This window comes from Kryptolebias marmoratus, linkage group LG12 (assembly GCF_001649575.2).
Source record: "Kryptolebias marmoratus isolate JLee-2015 linkage group LG12, ASM164957v2, whole genome shotgun sequence".
Taxonomy (NCBI): domain Eukaryota; kingdom Metazoa; phylum Chordata; class Actinopteri; order Cyprinodontiformes; family Rivulidae; genus Kryptolebias; species Kryptolebias marmoratus.
In genome coordinates, this window is record NC_051441.1 from 17,709,087 (window position 1) to 17,728,417 (window position 19,331).

At 45.9% G+C, this 19,331-nt stretch overlaps 2 protein-coding genes across 9 annotated transcripts; both read left to right on the top strand.

Annotated features, from left to right (window-relative positions):
* The first annotated feature begins 895 nt into the window (after nt 1-895).
* mfsd6l (major facilitator superfamily domain containing 6-like) lies at nt 896-4,429 on the top strand. Its single transcript, XM_017416754.3, has 2 exons — nt 896-1,069; nt 1,728-4,429. Exon 2 carries the CDS (start codon nt 1,765-1,767, stop codon nt 3,526-3,528), a length of 1,764 nt encoding a protein of 587 aa, XP_017272243.1. The 5' UTR covers nt 896-1,069; nt 1,728-1,764; the 3' UTR covers nt 3,529-4,429.
* Nucleotides 4,430-6,312: 1,883 nt separating this feature from the next.
* tom1 (target of myb1 membrane trafficking protein) lies at nt 6,313-16,260 on the top strand. Of its 8 annotated transcripts, XM_037978587.1 has the most exons (17): nt 6,314-6,558; nt 6,943-7,136; nt 8,336-8,420; nt 8,513-8,591; nt 9,853-10,002; nt 10,094-10,228; nt 10,329-10,463; nt 10,626-10,742; nt 11,245-11,378; nt 11,474-11,516; nt 11,598-11,727; nt 13,030-13,093; nt 13,353-13,422; nt 13,868-13,933; nt 14,291-14,353; nt 15,024-15,063; nt 15,583-16,260. In XM_037978587.1, exons 3-17 carry the CDS (start codon nt 8,383-8,385, stop codon nt 15,675-15,677), a joined length of 1,359 nt encoding a protein of 452 aa, XP_037834515.1. In that variant the 5' UTR covers nt 6,314-6,558; nt 6,943-7,136; nt 8,336-8,382; the 3' UTR covers nt 15,678-16,260. The 8 variants fall into 8 exon arrangements, with proteins under 8 accessions (XP_017272244.1, XP_037834515.1, XP_017272247.1 ...); XM_017416755.3 differs by lacking the exon at nt 6,943-7,136 and having other exon boundaries at nt 6,313-6,558; XM_017416758.3 differs by lacking the exon at nt 6,314-6,558 and having other exon boundaries at nt 6,577-7,136.
* The last annotated feature ends 3,071 nt before the right edge of the window (nt 16,261-19,331 follow it).

Below are 19,331 nucleotides of genomic sequence, written 5' to 3' on the forward strand. Positions count from 1 at the left end.
ATTAAAATGGTACATTACTGATGTATTAAAATTAAATACGATAGGCACACTTAATGACATTGTATTAGCCTTTAGGTAATACAGTAGACAAGTACTTTTACTTTTAATACTTAAGTAGTTTTAAAAGCCAGTACTTTCTTACTTTTACTTAAGTACAAATGTTAATGTGGTACTTTTACTTTTACTTGAGTACATTTTTGTCTGTGTATTTGTACTTTGACTTAAGTACAGTGTTTGAATACTTTCTCCACCACTGGGAATGAGGTCATCAGAGGTACAGCACAGGTTGAAGGACTGGGAGATAAAAGTTAAAGAGGCCAGACTGAGATGGTTTGGACATGTGCAGAGGAGGGACAGTGGGTATATTGGTAGAAGGATGTTAGAGACGCAGCTGCCAAGAAAAAGACAAAGAGAAGATATATGGATGCAGAGAGGATATGGACGTAGTTGGAGTGAGGACAGAGGACACAAAAGACAGAGTTAGATGGAGGATGACTCGCTGTGGCGACAGCTGAAAGAAAAAAAGTTACTTATTAGGTGGAACTACTTTTTTGGGGTGAATGAATTATTATTATTATTATTATTATTATTATTATTATTATTATTATTATTATTATTATTATTATTATTATTTCCGTGGGGCCCTACCTGCCCTTATGCGCCTGCAGCCCGTTTACCACAGAACTACATTTCAAATTAGCCGGAATATCCCTTTAACTCCCAGCGGGCTGCAGGGAGGCCGTCCTGGACTGCGGACGGTTCGACAGAACAGCTGGATCCGCTCCGTTTGTTCCCACTTTTTGGGTTCGGTCCCGGTTCGGGGAGACCTCGGTCGTTACCGCGCGCCGAGGCAGCCGCTCCGCCAGGCGGCGCTGTAGTCATGGAAACGCTCTCCCTCAGGTGAAGCCCTAAAGTTGGCCGCGGTGGAAGGAGACGCCTCCGGGGCCGAACAGGTGTCTGCCGAACCGAACACGACCTGCTGCTGGGGCGGAACACCGGAGGCTTAAAATGGTCACCAGAGGAGTTTAAAACAAAACAACCAAACAAACAAACCGAAGAGCGGGAACAGGTAAAAGTTTAACTTTCTTCTCGCTCTTTTGAATTATTTTATTTTCTGTCTTGTCTCGTGAACTTGGCGTGACGTGGACAAACGCTCGCAGAGAGACAGGTGTCCATGACCGTCCCGTTCCGGGGTGGTTTCACCTGCACGTTTCCGCTTTCTGACCAGGATGCACTCGTTTAGGATTAACTAATAAATGTTAAAAGTGCATTTAGGCTGCCTCTTTATGCAAAAGATACCTTTATTTTAAATAAAAGCCTTCCTCTTCTTATCTGCTGCAGGCTTTAATCAATAACGGGAGACGGAACAAACGCCTTCAGATACTTCATTTGGAGCACTTTATTGCAACTTTCTTGGATTCTTGCAGCTGCAACAGAAATTGTTTATTTTTCAATTCCATTAATGTCAAATTTAATGTTTGAGAAGAATTAAGCATTGAAAGAAGATGGTTTAAAATAAGGCTGTGGTAAAATAAAAGACGAAAAGGTTCCAAGTTAATAAGACAAAACAAGCGTATTAGAGCGGAAACACATTAAAACGGGCGAAAGGGAGTGTGTTTGTGGGCTTACAAACTTATTTCCCCACTTCCTTACTTCCTCCTCCTGCGTTGCTGTTGCTCAGTATTTCATCGGGTTGACTTCCTGTCCTCTGTGTCCCCCCCCTCCAGCCTGAAAGCCGTGTGACGTCTCCTCGAGGCAACCGCCATGAGGAGGACCAAGCAGATCAACATCAAGCGGGCCCTCGCCCTCGCCGGCACCTTCGGCTTCCTGCGCTCCTGTTCCAAGGCCTGCCTGCTCCCCTTCCTCACGCTCTACTTCAGGCAGCTGGGCCTGTGTCCGGCGATGGCGGGCATCGTCGTGGGCGCCAGGCACCTCATGGCGCTGGTGTGGAGCCCCGTGGCGAGCCTGCTGGCCAAACACTACAACAAGAGGCGAGCGGCCGTCGGCTGCTCGCTCGTGCTTTCGGCCGCGGCGGCCCTCACCCTGCTGGTTCTCCCGCCCGCGGGGGCGCCGTGTGCGCCGGCCGGCTCCTGTAACGCTTCGAACCCGAGTTCAGCTCCGAGCCAAAGTCTTCACGATCCGCTCAACACAACTAGTGCCAGAATACGGCCGCACACTCTGACCGCCGTCCCTTCCAACACCTCCGCTGATGCGAAACCTGCTCCTGAAGCCAGAAATGCGTCTTCCTCGGATCACCGAGATAAACCCCACCCTCCGCTGTCGAAAGAAAATGCATCGGTGGTTCTCAACAGCGGTCGTGAAGAGATCAACACTGTGAATTCTACTGTGAGTTCTTTGGAGGCTAAAGTGAGACACAACAGGTCCGTGTTTGCTCTGGATCAGCCGGAGGAGGCGCAGACGAGGAGGTCTGGGTTTCTGGGCAGCCTGAAGGAGATGGACTCTCAGAGCCAGCTCTTCTTCCTCATACTCATCATCGTGTCCGTGTGGGAGCTGGTGTCGGCGCCCCTGGAGTGGACTGTAGACGACGGGCTCTATGAGTACCTGGACTTCGCCGACGCCTCGGACCATTACAGCAGCACCGAGGTGTGGGGTTTGCTCGGCGCGGCGTGCGGGGTCGGGGGCGCCGGGCTGCTGGTCAGCCGGCTCGGTTGCCTCATCGCTGCCGACACCCCCAGGTCGGCGGTGCATTTCTACTGCTACGCCGGCCTGGTGACTGCCGCCCTGCCCGTGGCCGCCTGCCTCCCCCTCTACCTGAGTAAGAAGCGTGACCGCGCCAGCGGGCTGCTGAAAGCCATGCAGCTCGTGCACGGATCGCCCCGTGCCCTGCTCTGCGCCGCCACCGTCTTCCTCGCTGGGGTGGCCCGCTCGGCCGTGGAGAACTTCCTCCTCTGGCAGATGCAGGATCACGGCAGCAGCGAGCTGCACATGGGGGTGTCTCTGTCCGTCGCTGTGCTCTCCGAGGCCGCCTTCCCCCTTCTGTCCGCCCGGGTCTCGAAGCTCCTCAGCCCGGGGAGGGTGCTTGTCGTTGGGACTGCGAGCCTCGGCTTACAGTGCCTCTACTACTCCTTCCTCTGGGGACCCTGGGCCGCCCTCCCCGCTCAGGTGCTCAGCTCTTTTAGCGCCGGCGCCCTCTGGTGGGCCGTGAGGATCCAGTGCGAGGACGTGGCCACGCCGGGCACCGAGAGGAGGGTGAGGAGGGTCTTCGACTGCCTGTGTCTGCTCCTGGGGAGCGGGCTCGGCAGTTTCGCGGGGGGGTTCGTGGCGCAGAGGTTCGGGGTGAAGTGGCTGTTCAGAGGCGTGGCGGCGTTGCTGACAGCGTGGTGCGTGTGCCTGCCTCTGCTCCAGTGGAAAGCCCCCCGGCAGCGCAGGATCAACTACTCCCGCCTGCTGGCGGCTGATGCGAGCGAAGCCAGCGACTCCGAGTCAGAGCAGGAGAGAGACTGGCTGGAGAAGGCGATGGAGGACGACAGAGGGAACAACAACTATGACGGAAGGAAAAGCTTCTGAAACCAACACGCTGTGATATTAGAATTAAAGACTTTTTCAGAACAGTGCGGGATTAAAACATAAGACGTCTCCATCATTTTTGTAGCCTTTCATTAATATATTAACTGGTTGTTATGAAGCAGCACCTCTACACTGACAGCGATGAGTCAGGTCCACACTTTGTTCTGAACACTGTTATAATTTGGATTTAGGAGGCCTTTACAAGCGTATATTTGCTTAAGAAGCTGCCGGTTTAGACTGCAAACAAAGCAGCAGGTTTACACGGACTCCTCCGCATGACTTCAACAGCTCTGATGTCCTGACAGGAGAAACAGAACCTGCGAGGCCTCCTGGAAGCAGCGTAAACGCGAGACTGGACCGACATCCTTGATACGCCACGCCCATTGACGCCGCCGACTGTCATTTCCGTCCAACACTTTGGACTCTGACCCGTGAACCGATCACACGTGTTTAAACCCTCCCCGATGCGTTTTGGATAGTAACTGCTGGGCGTCTCTGTTGTCAAACCTGTATTTCGGACGGAGCCGGAGCAAAACGCCTCGCCTCAGGTGACTTCACTTGACCTGCAAAGCTGGTCGACAGGTCCCGGGAGCGCCGCTGCACTAAGATTCCAAATAAACGCTGCATGAAGCGATCCACGGAAATTAACCCTCATATTTATGCAGTTAATTAATGTTTGCGCCTAAAAAGGGTTTTATTTCCCCAACACTATGGGCTTTTGTTACCTTTAGTCTAATATGTACCTGCATACCTGAGCAATAAACTCATTGTGTAAAAAAATTCTAGGTTTATGGCTAAAAACGTCTTAAAATATTACTTTAAAATATTATTTCTGTTTATATAGGTGCCCCTGTTTTCATTTTAGCATGACATCACTGAGAAATAAACATTCATGCAGCGACTTAGAGCCGTAGTTTGGTCATTTTGAAGTGGACGTCTGTGTCGAGGTTGTGAGTAATGAGTATCTCACCTGTTGTGGGTTTGCAAGAATGAGCTTAAGTCCATCAGAGCTGATGAGCTAATGCAGCTAATCATTGTCATCAGCTTCGCTGTATGTATTCCTGTTTTTTTTTCTTCTTTTTTAATGCGTATAAATCTTATTTATTCGTGGAATTTTAAAAAAAACAATATTTGATCTTGGATATGGCCCATCAGAACATTTCTTTAGGCCACTTGTGGGGGTAGTTGAGGGAGCGGATGGGCGCCTAATCAGTGACCTGTCTCTGTTATTGATCATATCATTTACACATGCACAAACAGCTGTTAAATACAGAAAACCTCGACTAGAAATAGTTTTATAATCATTGCTTTGGCGCCCCCTACAGCCCCTATGCGCCACATATACTGCATACCCGCTTTTTGTGAGTTTCATCAAAGTGTGCTAAAAGGTTTATAAGCAACTGAAACACAACTAAACAAGCGAAGAAGAACTGTCAGTAAAAGCATAAAGAGGAGCTGCTACGGAAGCCCAGATGTCCGAGCACACAATACTACACACACACACACAAAAAAGTATTCTTTTAAGTTGAAACTCAAAAAATACAAATGAAACACCTCATTACTCTAAATTTCTAAACCGATACGGTTCAAAGATCTATCTGCAACAGGTAAGATATTACTTGTCCATAACTATCACAGATTCAAACTACTGTTTTAATCTTTGATTACTTTTAGTCTGTTTTTTAATGCAGGATTAAAAACCTTTGTGGAAAAAATACTTTGGAATTTGGAAACTGATTACAAACAATTTTGAAATAAAATTTCTCATCGTTTTGAAAAGGAAAAAGGAAGGAAATTACAAGGAATTGGAGCATTATTTTATGGTTATTGCTATGAATGAATCCTACATGCGTATAGAAGAACACAACTACAACAACTTGTATTTCTTTCAAAAGTGTTTAGCTTTTAAATGAGCCTGCCGTCAGCCCTGTAAACCAAAGACTTTTAGGGCATTTTAACAGTAAAATCCTGATTGACCTGATTGAAGACCTGTTTGAGCAGCTGTGTTGCCAGATATACGATAGTACTACGACATGATTCCCAAAGCTGAAGTCTGGACCCCAATGTGGGTCACCCAACACCAAGTAGGGGTCCTTAAATAATCTCCACATTTTAAACCTAGTTTTTATGATATATTTGCTCCATAATTGTTACAGAGAGTTGAAATACAAATCATAAACTGATAAAAGAAATAGCATAATGGATGTTAAGACTGTTTGTGTTGCATAGCACACTGTTATGCCCGTATTTAATATGGACATTAGCATTGTTTGATATTTAAACAGCCAACAGATGAGGTCACGCACCTTTGTCACTATTGTTTTAAGCTAAACAATTTGGGAACCACTGCTCTATACAATATGACAAATGATAGTTTGGGCATTTCAGTGCACTGAGGGAAAAAAATTGTTTACATTTGCCAGAACACCCACCTGTGTGTGCCCCCACTCAAAACATATGATAGATTGGGTGAAAATATGATTGTTTCAAAGCAGGGGTGTCTAACCCTGGTCCTCGAAGGCCACTATTCTGCATGTTTTACTTATTTCCCTGCTCCAACACCTGATTCAATAACTAAAATACCTCTTCGTGTTCTACAGAAGCCTGTTAATCACCCATTGATTCAAATCAGGTGTGTTGGAGCAGAGAAACAAGTAAAACCTGCAGGATAGTGGCTCTCCAGGACCAGGATCGGCCACTCCTGTTTGGAAGCGAGAATACGATACGTCATTTCCTATCTGGCAACCCCGTCGAGCAGTACTGTCCGCTGCCAGCAGGGGGCGCGGCTCCTGACGCCATCCCAGCCTCCAATCTGGTCACTGCGGGCTGCTTTCCCTTTAAAGGCCGAGCGGCTTCGGTCGGTGCACCCCACACAGCCCGGCTCGGCTCGGAGCGGCTCGTTGTCGGGGCTCGGCTCGGCTCGGTTCGGCTCGGACCCCCGGGCGGGCGGGTGGGGGGTTCCCTGTCCGTCCACCGTCATGGAGTTCCTGCTGGGGAACCCGTTCGGCTCGCCGGTCGGGCAGCGGATAGGTGAGCTCTGCTGAACAGGCCTGCAGCCTCCCTGCTCAGTTGCTTTCTAATATCACACAAGGTGGCTTTATTCTCTTTAAATGGTATGTTTGTGATACAATGCGTAAACGCTCTAACAGGAAAAAAACAAAAAAAACAATGTAAATAATTTAAGGATGATAGCGGCTTATGGGGTGATTGACGCCTCTTCTGGACAATGAGTCAGCGGCAGGGGGAGGGAGGGGGCGGGCTGCGAGGTGGGCCTGTTGTGTGTCGTCGTCGTCCCCCCACCCCGACACGACACAAACCGATCCGAACCGAGCCGGGCGAGACGTGAAGCTGACCCAAATGTGCTGCCTTCATGGTGTGTGTGTGTGTGTGTGTGTGTGTGTGTGTGTGTGTCAGTCAGAGAAGCAGCTGCAGCTCCGTGCGGAAGGATCTGCTGCAGAGTCCGTAAACTCGCATTTCTGCCTGTTTACACCTGCAGCAGCTGAAGCTCCACCCACACTGACGTCACCTGGTGGTCCACCTGAGGCTGAAGCTCCTGGAAACACTCTGGCTGTTTCTGCTACAAATACGATTTCATATTTAGTCAACTAGTATGTCACCGTGATCGCCTGAATAGATTGTTTTGGGTCAGGATGGGGGGTTAGTGGTGAGATTACGAACCATAAATATCTTACCTGTCGGTGATAGCTCTCTGTACAGCAGGACTGACGCACGGATGGCAGTAGCTTTAATTTCCAAAATTTCATAGCAGCTTATGTACAGTATTATCAGTTTCACATTACTCTATGAGGTAGTAATACACAACACAGTCCTGTACTTTATCTGGTACTTACCCTGTACTTACTGGGTACCTACCTACGACCCAGTTGTTGGTACCAGGCACATACCTGGTTAAATACACGCTGAATAACTGGGATGTACCGTGTAAATACCTCCCATGTACCACACGTAATGAGCTGTGCTGCTACCCCATGGTATTGTTTACATACACATCTGTTCTATATGTGAGTGTAAGCCAGTCCAGTCAGAATCAAACCTTATTTCTCCAGATCATTCAAAGAGCTCCTTACTGCAAGTAAGATGTTATTTGTTCATCAACATTCCTCGTAACTTTAGTTAAAAAAAAAAAAAAAAAAAGCTGCTTTAAGCTAAAGTGGTTTGCGGCGTAATTAGAAACCGTGATTGTACGTTAGGGTGCGCTTCAAGTCTGGATTTGAGCCACGTCTCAGTGTGAGGGTCACGGCTTGGTTTGGGTTCGGTGCCACAGGAAAAGGAAACAAATGCTAGTTTTCTGTTGTTGGTTTTCAACCTTCCCCGAAGCAGGGACAGATGGCGAACTTCTGTCTCCAGTGTGGTCGCGTGCTATGTACAGCACTGTAGGATCTGGAATTTCACTATAAAATGCAACTGTAAACTGTGCCCTAGCACGCATGTGTCAAACAGGAAGTTTAATAAAGTCTCTCTTGGGTTTATTAGAAAAATCAGTTTAAAGCAAAACAAAATCCAAAATTCTATTGTTTTGACCTAGCTAGTGTGGGACAGTGACGCTTGATATCCGGGGTATCGAATGATTACATAAATAGCCACAGATGGGGGGGGTTTAACAACCCTGATTATATGACACGATTGCTTGCCATACTAGTCTCCCTCCGCTGCTTTTTCTGCGGAGCTTTTTCCTCGCAGCTGATTTCAAAGCGTCCGTACGGGCGCGGCGATCACCCGGGCCAACCTGTTCACGAGTACACGTACACGCCTATCCACCGTGTTCCTCCTCCCTCCCTTTTCACAGAGCGCGCGACCAGCTCCAGCTTACCGTCCGAGGACTGGGAAGTCAACATGGAGATCTGTGACCTGATCAACAGCTCAGAGGAAGGGTGTGTTTGTGTGTTTTATCTGTCAACATCAGAAACCAAGCCGCTCCCTGGAGCTTACAAGCCTCTGACTGTTGCAAACTCTCTGATTTCAGCCCCAGAGATGCACTCAGAGCCATAAAGAAGAGGATCGTCGGCAACAAGAATTTTAAGGAGGTCATGTTGACGCTCACTGTGAGTGTTCGCTCAGTGATTAGATTTACAGATCTCACAGCCATACACAACTGCCGGCCGTAGATGTAACCATTTGATGTACATTCACAACTGATTAACTTCTGAGTCATCCCAATGCAAGATGGGTGCCACGGCTGAGTGACTTTAGGAAACACAAAAACGGCTGAATGGCTGCTGTGGTATCACACCATGTACTCCGAGCACTAATACATCCAACACGATCTCATAACACCACGTGCGATTTGACCAAAACGACTACAGCTTCTTTTCATCATAAGATACTCTTAATTTAAAACGCTGCCATAAAAGGCTGTGGGTGATATGTATTCCTTCAGGGCTCTTTAATTTAAAGCTGAACTGAGATCAAATCTCAAAAAATTTACATTTCATGAATGTTATTTAGTCAAACACATCCACACAACATTGCAGGGACTCGTTTATCTGACCTAAAACTTCAATAAGTTTTAGTCAATGATTTCCGAAGTGGGTAATTTGTGACCAAGCGCTGTGCCACGGCCGGCCAAGAACGCCGCTACTGTCCGGTTATTTACTCGTGGAAATGGAAGAGAAAAGCCCTTTTCTGAACATGAAGAAATGCCGGAAGACTTCACAGGAGTACTGGATATACAACCACACCAGTATGAACCTGAGCTGATGGCTGGATCTCCGGAATCAGATCGAAACTCTTTAGATTCGGATTCCGACGATCACCAGGACCGTCATGGCCGACAAAACAAGATTCATAATGACCCAGTTAGGAACATGGAACGGTGAGAACAGATTACCTCCAGATTGTTGTCATAACATCAGTACACAACACTGCAAATCAACATAAAGACAGCAGGAGAGAGCTAACGTTGCTAACTGGATGCTAACAATGCTAATTCGTTAAAAACGTGAGCTTCAGAGTAGCGTTTATGAACTCTCACACCAGAGTAAACTAATCAACAGTAGGTTCTTTTGTTTAAACACATGGATTGTTTATATTCTTTTCTCTGAATCACAAACTGATCTCAGGCTGTCGGCCTGTAAGCAGCTCAGACCTTTTAATGACGGCGAGCGTTCATTTCACATTTGAAGTAGGGTCGGAGCGGTGCTTCTCTTTGAAGTGGTCCGAAAAATAGTTTTTTTGGTTTTTGTTTTTTTTTTAATTTTGCATATTTTTTTTCTTTCTTTCAACTGATGTTGGCTTCAAAACACCTTTTCAGTTCAGCTTTAAGTATTTTTTTTACGTCTCTTCTTGTTTTTAATTTGACCGCAGGTTCTGGAAACCTGCGTGAAAAACTGCGGCTACAGGTTTCACGTCCTGGTGTCGACACGGGATTTCATAGAGGGGGTTCTGGTGCGCTCGATCATCCCGAGGAACAACCCTCCGCAGGTGGTGCACGACAGAGTGCTCGGCATCGTACAGGTGGGGCGCGAGCCGCGGTTGAAGACGCCTCGCCTCGTCACTTGGCTCGCCTGTCAGTAATTTGTGTTTTTTGTTTTTGTCACTCGCCAAGGCGTGGGCCGACGCATTCCGCAGCTCGCCCGACCTGACGGGCGTGGTGTCGGTGTATGAAGACCTGCGAAGGAAGGGACTGGAGTTCCCCGTGGCTCAGGCCGATTGGTATTCATCGGGTCAAGGCCCAAAAAAGGTGCAGGCGGTGTTGGGTTTCCCGTTCGGCTGCTAATGGCCGCCTGCTTTCGTCTTATCTTTTGCTCGTTTCTTGTCCTCTCTGTGCCTCTGCCTGTCAGACTTCGGCTGGGAACGGGCCCGCTGTCACTGCTTTACCCGCTGTGTGCTTGTCTTCTAAACCTCCTCTCATCCCATCTCAAATCTCTGAGCTCAAACTGGCCCTGGAGGGAAACCATGCCTTCACCCCCAGCCAGGTGATGAAGCCAGAAAACGCCACTTTCTCTTCCTCCTTGTCAGTTAACACGACTACTTTTATCGTTCCTGTGTCTCTCCGCTCACTTTGACCTCTAAGCCTTCGTCAGTATTTGCCTGATTTTCAGCCACCTGTCGTAGTTAAGCGAACCTTTACGTTCCAGGTGAAAAAGCTAAAAACGGAGCTGGGGGTGGTGCGAAGCAACCTGACCACGATGTCAGAGATGATGAGCCATCTGGACCCGGTCACGGTAAAACAAGCAGACATGGAGCTGCTGGAGGTAAACCTTTATCTGAAAAGGGGAGAAAAAACAAAACAAATAAAATTGTCCTTTATTCTCAAATCTACTCCCTGACATAAAAAAAGTTAAGCACCCAGACTGAGAGGTGGAACTAAATTGATGGTCATGTGATCTCAGATCAAATGGAAAAACAACATTAGCGATCCTCACCCTGATGCAGCTTAAAGGCTGGACCGGGGTGCAGTCTAAGAGGGGTAAGACGTGCAGATTTTGCCACCTACACCCCCTGGTGCCCGCTTCTTGCACATCAGATCACATCCGCCCTCGTCACTGGTCTGCACGCGGACCAGATGACATCCAAATTACGTCCTTCCTTTTGGGCGTTTAGCTTTTTTTATGTCGGCGAGTGCATCAGCTCGGACTGTTGCAGGAAAAGGACCATTACCCTTAACTGATCTCGCACTTCATGCGTTTTGTGCGGCATCCGGCCCTTCAACCCCCTCCCCCCGCCCACACATTCTCTGTCTCATTGTGTCATTAGCAGCTGTACACCGTTTGTAAGGAGATGCAGGACAGGATCGTGAAGATCATCCCCAGGCTCAGCGAGGAGAGGCTGATCCAGGAGTTACTGGCGACTAACGATGACATGAACACCGCCTTCACCCGCTACCACAGGTGACCTCATCGCTGTTATTATCATCGTCACTCATTTGTTCACATGTCAGGATATTTTTGTTCTCCCGCTCATATGCTTGTCCCGCTGCTTGCAGGTTCGAAAGGCGATTAATGAACGGTCAAAGCGCGGAGCAGAAGGTAGAGAGCGCGTGGCTCTGTAACGCCACGGCGAACTGCGCGCAACGGGTGACTAACAGGCTCCTGTTTTATTGCCTTCAGAGCCACAGTTACGTCAACCTCGCAGACCTCGATTCATCCGTAGGCCAGTCGGGAGTCCCATCGCTTCGAAGCGACAGCTCCTTCAGCCTGTCCAAAGCCGACAGTGTGTCCAGTCAGATGGCGAAACTTAGTAAGTGCTTCTGACGAGTAAGGGTTGCACAAGGTTTTATTAACTGAAAACAGGATGAAGACAACACAGCAAATGGTTTATATTTTTAAGCTTTTTGTTTAATTACAGAGCATAACATTCTCCGACACAGAGCCTCACAGAGTATTTTGAAAGAGAGTAGACTAAAAGTTTCATAAATAAGAGGAGTTCAACTCAGTCCAGCGTCATTTACAGACTCGTTCAACAATTGGACGTTTGGGTTTTAATGAATTTGTTGCAGAAGTCCACGTCCCTCACTCATTTGTTTAAATACAGCATCAAACACACGACCCCCTCTGTTCAGAAACATCAGTTTCCAGTCGCAAACTTTCAGTCTCTGTGCCCGTTCAGTAAGTTCCAGTTTGTCGTTATCATTTTTTGGCTATTAGTAAAAGAATCCTTAATCCTCTGAGCTCCAGGAATCTCACTGTGAGTGATCTGGGGGGGACACGTTTGAGTCCAAGTCAGCCGTGTGCCCTCTGAATCCTGATTTTCTTTTCTGGTGGTTGTTTCAGTGTCTCTTGAAGCAACTCCTCTATATATCCAATTAGATTCTTTCTTTCACTTCCTTCTGGAATCTGGAAAATCCTGATCAACTTCGGAGATCTGAAAGCTCCATATCAAGGCGAAGCAGGTACCGCGGCGCCCTCTGGTGTCTCTGGTGTCTCCTATTTGTCCCGGTCGCTCCTCATGTTTTGAGATTTGGTCTTTTAGATCTGTAACCTCGTGCTCCAGTCATTTACGGTTCATCTTTTCTGTCCCTGAAGACTCCTGAAGCAGCTGACAGGTACCGGACGGCCAGAAGGGGCTGCGGCTTCTGTGGTCGTGAAAGCAAAATCTTTCACTTGGTCCCGAGGAGGTTTCAGACAAACATTTCAAAGCCTCAGAAAAAGAAAACAGGCCTGGTCCCAGGCCGTGCTCAGCTCAGGTGGAGAATTATTCCACCTGGGAAAAGAACCGTTAAAATAAATCTAAAAAATTCATACCCATCATGACCCCAGCTGCATGCTGTCCACCATCAGTGTTTCTTTCTTAGGTGCCCAAACTCCACAAACCCACTTCACCAGTGCACCCACATCCTGCATCACGATGGCTCATTTACTGTATTCGCTGCCTCCTTCCACCTTAAATGAGTTCAGATCAAAAAAACGACATATATCCTCTGAAGCTGATCCGTTTAGCGCACGCAGCGATCGCGATGGCTGAACGTTTCCATCGTGTGTGATCTCTATGCTGCTTTTTATTCCGTGCAATTAAAATCTCTCCTTTTTTTCCTTTTTGCAGGTACAAGTGAGTCCGATGACCTGTTATCGCAGAAAATAAACGTCCTAACCCAACAGAGATCAAGGTAAATAAAGACTGAAGTTTTTAAAAAAAGAAGTTGAGTTGAGAGGGGTTGCTGCAGGTTTGAGAAGCTGCTCAAGTAGAGAGAAGAAGAAGAAAACGCTAAGGCGTTTCTGACACATGAAACCAGTTGGCGGGAAAGATTTAAATGGGCCTCGATGCACAACAACTGCTTCTTACTGACCTCGGTTGCATTTCGGAAACGTCTGCAGGCTTTATCGGTGTACAAGGTTGTAACCGATGTGTAAAAACTTGTGTTTCAGTTCCAAGAACGAAGCCTCAGTGGACGGCCGGGCTCGAGCTCAGGATGACACTTTACAAAACACTGGAACGGTAAGCAGAGACACCAGGAAGTTTGGGTTTATTTATTTGCTTTGATTTAAGGCATTATAATAGAATTTTCAACTTGTCTGCCACAGCAGCCAGGAAACTCGTCACATATTTAGTTTCTAAGGTTTGCAGAGTTAAGTAAAGACTAGAACTCCTTGAAGGAATGGATATCGCCTGCGGATATTTTGGAGCACTTGTTGGGGATGAGTCTCAGAGACTACCACAACCAATGTTCTACCAATATCTGTAAAACTGATTTTAGTTGTAGCCACTTTTGTGTTTGCAACTGGAGACTCAGACACAGGCAGTGACGTGTAAAACATGAGGAATGAACAAAGAAGGAAATGGTACAAAACCAGTGGATTAACTCCAATAAGAATGCTGCTTTTTTACCGGTTTGTTTCCTTTTAAATGAACTCTGTGTGTGTGTGTGTGTGTGTGTACAAAGGATGAAAGTCCAGCCTCCTCCCGCAGCTCCTCACCAAAGTTAGATTGGATGATTAAAAGGGGAATGGTGGGTCTCATTCCATGATAGATGTGTCCAAGCATTACATCAGTTTTTTGTTGTTCCCTCGCCTCGTGTTGTGATCTGGGTTGTTTTCGCACGGCTCTCTGTTGGGGTTTGGTAGTTGGAGATGAATCCCACTGGTTTGCATGCTGGTGTGGGAGCATGGCCGTGTTTTTTTTGGTTTGTTTTCAGCCGTGATGTGACGTCGTCGTCACATGGGACATCGTGTCAGTCGGCAGCATCTCGATGTTGTAAGGGGTTTGGTTATGCTTGTGTCATTTTGGTGTCTTGGTGGCATGTTGATATTGGTGTTTTTAATGTTTAACATCAGTCACCAAGCGTTTGCTCTGCTGTCTTTCTCAGATTCCCATCACCCAATCTAATGTAATGGATGATATAGAGAAATGGCTTGCTTTGGATGACGAGGTAAGTAGACCAGATAATAATAATAATAATAATAATAATAATAATAATAATAATAATAATAATAATAATAATAATAATAATAATAAATCGAAGTCAGATTATTTGCTCTATTAGGTCTGTCTTTTTGATGAAAAGATTCATTTTAATCAGCTTCAAACAATACATCAGATCGGTTTAAAAGAAGGGGTTCTGTGGAAAAGTTTGAAACAATTAATATCTTACCTGTTACAGATGGCTCACTGAACGACCTCAGTTTAGAGTTAAATCTGACAGAATAACAAGCAAACGGCTAGTCTAAGGTCTGCTAGATAAAGTGTAAGGTTTGGAACAACAAGCAATAAGGAAATTACTTTCATTAAATTTGTTTAAAAAAAACACGAGGCTTTTGTTTTCACACGAGAACAGACAGATGAAATAAACAGAACTTAAAGGTGACATGAGGCTAACATTAAAACGATTGGGGTTAAAGGTTGTTCAATGAGCCATCTACAACACTGTTCAAAGTCTTTGCTTAATGACGCCAGACTCAGGTATTAAAAGTGTTATATTTCCACAACCACGCTGGATTAGAATTAAGTATCTGTCCTTGAATTATATGTTGACTAAACAATCATCACTATATGCATACATTTAAGTGAACTAAAATGTTTTTGTGTTTCATGTAATGCAGTACGATGACTTTGAGGACTCAGACGGTGTGACCAGTGAAGGTGAAGATCTTTACATTTAACCTCCTGTTTTACTTTTTATCCCATCAACAAGCGGGATTTATTAAATTTGTGAAACTGATCAATAGAAAACACTTACTGTATGTGCTGCAAGTGAGATATACAGTTCAACCAGCAGATGGCAGTAGAGACGTCACTGACTGTAAGGCACTTCTTAAATCTGGTTCTACGCTATTCTGTCCTTATTTGTTTGTTTGTTTGTTTATTTGTTTTTTAATTAATCATGTCATCATCAAATATGGCCTAAGCTACTGCCTTCCTGACCCAATCATTTCAGGGACAAGTTGAAAAAAAACTAACTAATAATTTTTGTGTTTACTTCAACGTCTATAAACAAACCATCATTAAAACCTCCTATGTGTCTGAGTCAGAGAACTGCTGTTAATTGATAATAATTAGTAATCACTCAGTTCCTACGGTTTGTCTCCGTTTTGACTCCGTGCTGCGATTAACCTCTAAAGGCCTAAAAACAGACTCCTCCCGTTTGTCATCTCTCCGCAGAGTTCGACCGCTTTCTGGCAGAAAGAGCGAAAGCAGCCGAGCGCCTGCCGTCCCTGCGAGCCTCCTCGCAGGACATCAACTCCTCCGAGTCCTAATCCCGACGCCAGCCCGACAAACTAACACGACTACACGGAGCCCCGGCGCCGCTGGCTGGTTAACACCCGGTGTTGACGAAGGGTCACTGTCACATTCTGCACTCGAGGAACAACTTTGTACCTGTTTGTGTAATCCCTACTAGAGAGGAAACTTATTTTTAACTGGAAGAGATTGACTATTTGCTGAAGGACAGATGTTTTTACTCGACATGAGTTTGAGGGTATATATGTGAACAAACTTTTGCACATTTTATAGGCTACATTCCTGCTGTTGGAGAGACAAAATAGAATATTGTTACGAGGAAAATCTTTACAACTTTTGCTCTGTGTTATATTGCTGTTAAATGTGTATATATGTTGGTAACGTGAAAAAGGCACAATAACGTTCTCTGGAAACTTGTAAGAGGAGCTCAGATGTGACATACTGTAAGAGTTTAACGCTTTACATCAATATTGTTTGATGCGGAAGAAAGATGTTATTTTTGTTTCCAACTCTTCCATGAAAAAGTGTTTTACTTGAAGTTTAATAGAAAGTCATGACAAGCTGCTGCCGTATATTAAACTATTAACTGGAAAGCTTAAAGTTTTGAGCCTGCAGCCCTGACCTGTTCTACAAGAGTCTCTCTGATTGCTTTACATTTATTTAATTTATTTGTGCTCACGTTTTATATAGTGATAAAATTGAGCAGGAGCAGAAATTAATGTGATTAAAAATGTAATATTAATTAATAACTGTCTTTGGTCTAGTCCAAATTATAACTATAGTTTGAATTAAAATTAAATTGCTCTAAAATAGAATTCCTATTTAAATAACCATACACTTACTTTGAGGAAGCTGTAGAGATCGTTCCCCGGCGGTTTTCTAAAGGTTAGTTGCACTTTCTACAATGTGACCTTCAGGAAAACCATGAAAGATTGTTCCTCGGAGATTCCCTGAAGGTTAAATGCAGCTTTTGGGGAACCTTTAGGACAGTGGTTCCCAAACGTTTCAGCTTCCGACCTACGAAGTCTATGTGGAACCACTGCTTAAAGCCATTTATGAAAGAGCCTCATCAACTAATATATATATATATATTTTTTATCTACTATCTTTGTAACATTAAGACTAAATATCCCACTTGGTGTTTCGTGACCCCCCACGGGGGTCCTGACCCTCACTTTGGGAACCGATTCTTTTGTGGGCGTTACCGTTTAGGTTCTTTAAAAGTCCCAAAGTGGATATAGTGAGTAGAGTGGAATCACAAAAGTATTACTAAAAAGAAAAACAGTCCTTGAAGGAATACATATCATGTAAACGACAGCAAAATCAGCCAATTACATCTGCTCTCTACGTGGGTGGGACATAAAAATAATGCATAAGTCCCGCCCACTTGAGGACCACCAATCAGAAGCTAGCTCCAGCACTCGTTCTAACCTTTAGCCGGCGCTCGTGACAATGAGGAGGACGGTTTTGCTAATATATTTGCTTCGCTGTTTGCTTGCTCTGTTGGTGTGGAGAAATACTGGACATAAAATGCCTTTTTTTGCACTAAGGAAGCAGTTGACGGACTTCGTTATCAATTAATGTCATCAAAATGGTGAGTAATTTAGCAACCGTGGCTATGCTAAGTGCTATTAATCTGGTCACTGCACAGCTTTCTTGCAGTTTTTCATAAAAATTGCGCTTGTTTTTTTTTTTTAAATCCCGTTAACCCGCTTTAGCCGACTATTTTTAAAGTGTAAGTGTTTATTTTATTTTTTTATTTTTTGCTTTGAAGCTGGACTGGTTAATTCACTTTAGGTGTTGGTTTGAATTAGAGGACATTTCATTGAGCTTTATGAGGAAACGAGTCACGTGTTTAATTAACGGCAGGGAACGAGTCACGTCTCTGATAAGGCATCAAAGGCAGGGAAAGAATGACGTGTTAATACGTGTCAAAGGCACCAAAGGAAGTAGGGCTCTGAAGTAAGGTGAGCCTGCCATTTATCCAGAACCTGTCCACGGATCCGGACGTACCAGAACCCTCAGCATTGTTAAACTCGAGGTCACATCAGTCGACATGAATTTCTTTAAGGCACATGCCTCAGCTAGCCAGGTAAAAATCAGCCGCCATTGCAGATCCGTTCCTACTGTTAACGTACGCAGTGTTACAGGCCCGGCCTTTCGATAGGGGGTGGTAGAGAGCAACGGGGAAGAAGAAGAAGAAGAGCTGGGTGAGTTAGTTCGGGAGACGCTAGCTGTGAAGTTGGTTGTACGCTATTCGCCTTGCCAAGAGAGGAATAAAAGTTCTACAAGCTTTCATCTGCCTCCTCCTTGTTTTGCCGCCAGCGGAGCAGAACCTTTAGAGCTCGTTACCTGCAGACGAGCCGAAATAGACTTATTAGGTAACACTGGGGGCTCGTCCGGGATCGCTCTGCTAGAAAAAGGCGGGGGGAACGGCAAGAAATGGATGAAGGAGGCCGAAAGAATTTTCTGGAAGTTCCCAAGATGGCTGCGACTGGCGCCGACACTGCTACCGGAGTATCAACGCAAATGGAGGGAAGGAGCCGAAGAGTAAGCTTAAACCCCTTCCTGGTGGATATAGAAGAGACCCGACAGGACAATGCGGGCTTCTGTGATGAAATGGAGTGGCGTGATGATCGGTTGGTGACCAGCAGGGAATTAACTCCAGCGGCAAGTGAAGCTACACCATGGCCACTGACCCCGCCACCGTCAGAACATTACAACCCTTTTACAACGCCGGACCAGCGAACGACTAACTGCGGTGAGAGTTTAGCCCATTTCTGTCCAAGTCGTGGTGGTGCTCAGAACGTAGCATCCACGCCCCGCGTGACGACATGTTATATGGATAATAAGACTAATAGCCGAGGTGCAGCTGGATTTCCTCCTTCCCCGCTAAATGTACCTAACTGGGAACGCTGTGTAGCTTCATCGCTGACCCACGCAGTACCGCTCGTTAACCAGTCGGAGGGTTTTGGACACATACTGCAAACTTGCCCACCCGCACGACAGGATTTCCCCCACACGAGCGGAGGCTCCGTACATCATGTTGTAGGATCATTGGGCAGAGTAGAGAACAATCACAGATTTTGTATTTCACCCCAGCCGGAAAATACTTCAGTTCCGGTTCAGCACTTCGGTTCCTGTAATCTTGTACATGGATTAAACGACATAAACAGCAGTGAGTGTCGAACATGTGATGAGAAGATCCCAATACTGCAGCCAGGCCATTTTGATGGAGCAGGTTCATGGAAAGGCTTCCTTTACCAGTTTGAATGCTGTGCTACGGCTAATCACTGGACTGAAAAGACTAAAGCTGTCCAGTTAAAATTCTGCCTCACCGGTCCAGCTGGAGCCATTGTCCATAAAAATCCCAGATCAGCTGATTGGAGCTATCAGCGGATTGTTGAGGAGGTTGAAGCTGCCTATGGGGCTTCTTCAGAACATGCTGCAGCTATTGGCATCGAATTGAGGCAAAGAGTCAGGAAAACTGGAGAAGCTCTACATGTTCTAAGAGATGACATCTATGAAAAGGTCTCTGTTGTTTATGCCAACTGTACAGAGAGAGAGCAAGATCGCGTTAGTGTGGAGATTTTCACTAATGCTCTAGCAGACCCTGATCTGATCCAAAAACTGTTAGAGGAACGACCACGCACCCTTGCGTTGGCTTATGG

Excerpts from the sequence above, each read along its gene's own strand:
- tom1 (XM_037978583.1), top strand. The coding sequence starts at position 8,164 with ATGACACGATTGCTTGCCATACTAGTCTCCCTCCGCTGCTTTTTCTGC. Across the intron at positions 13,094-13,352 it reads CTAACCCAACAGAGATCAAG|TTCCAAGAACGAAGCCTCAG; the intron begins GTAAATAAAGAC and ends CTTGTGTTTCAG. Across the intron at positions 13,423-13,867 it reads CTTTACAAAACACTGGAACG|GATGAAAGTCCAGCCTCCTC; the intron begins GTAAGCAGAGAC and ends GTGTGTACAAAG.
- mfsd6l (XM_017416754.3), top strand. The coding sequence starts at position 1,765 with ATGAGGAGGACCAAGCAGATCAACATCAAGCGGGCCCTCGCCCTCGCC.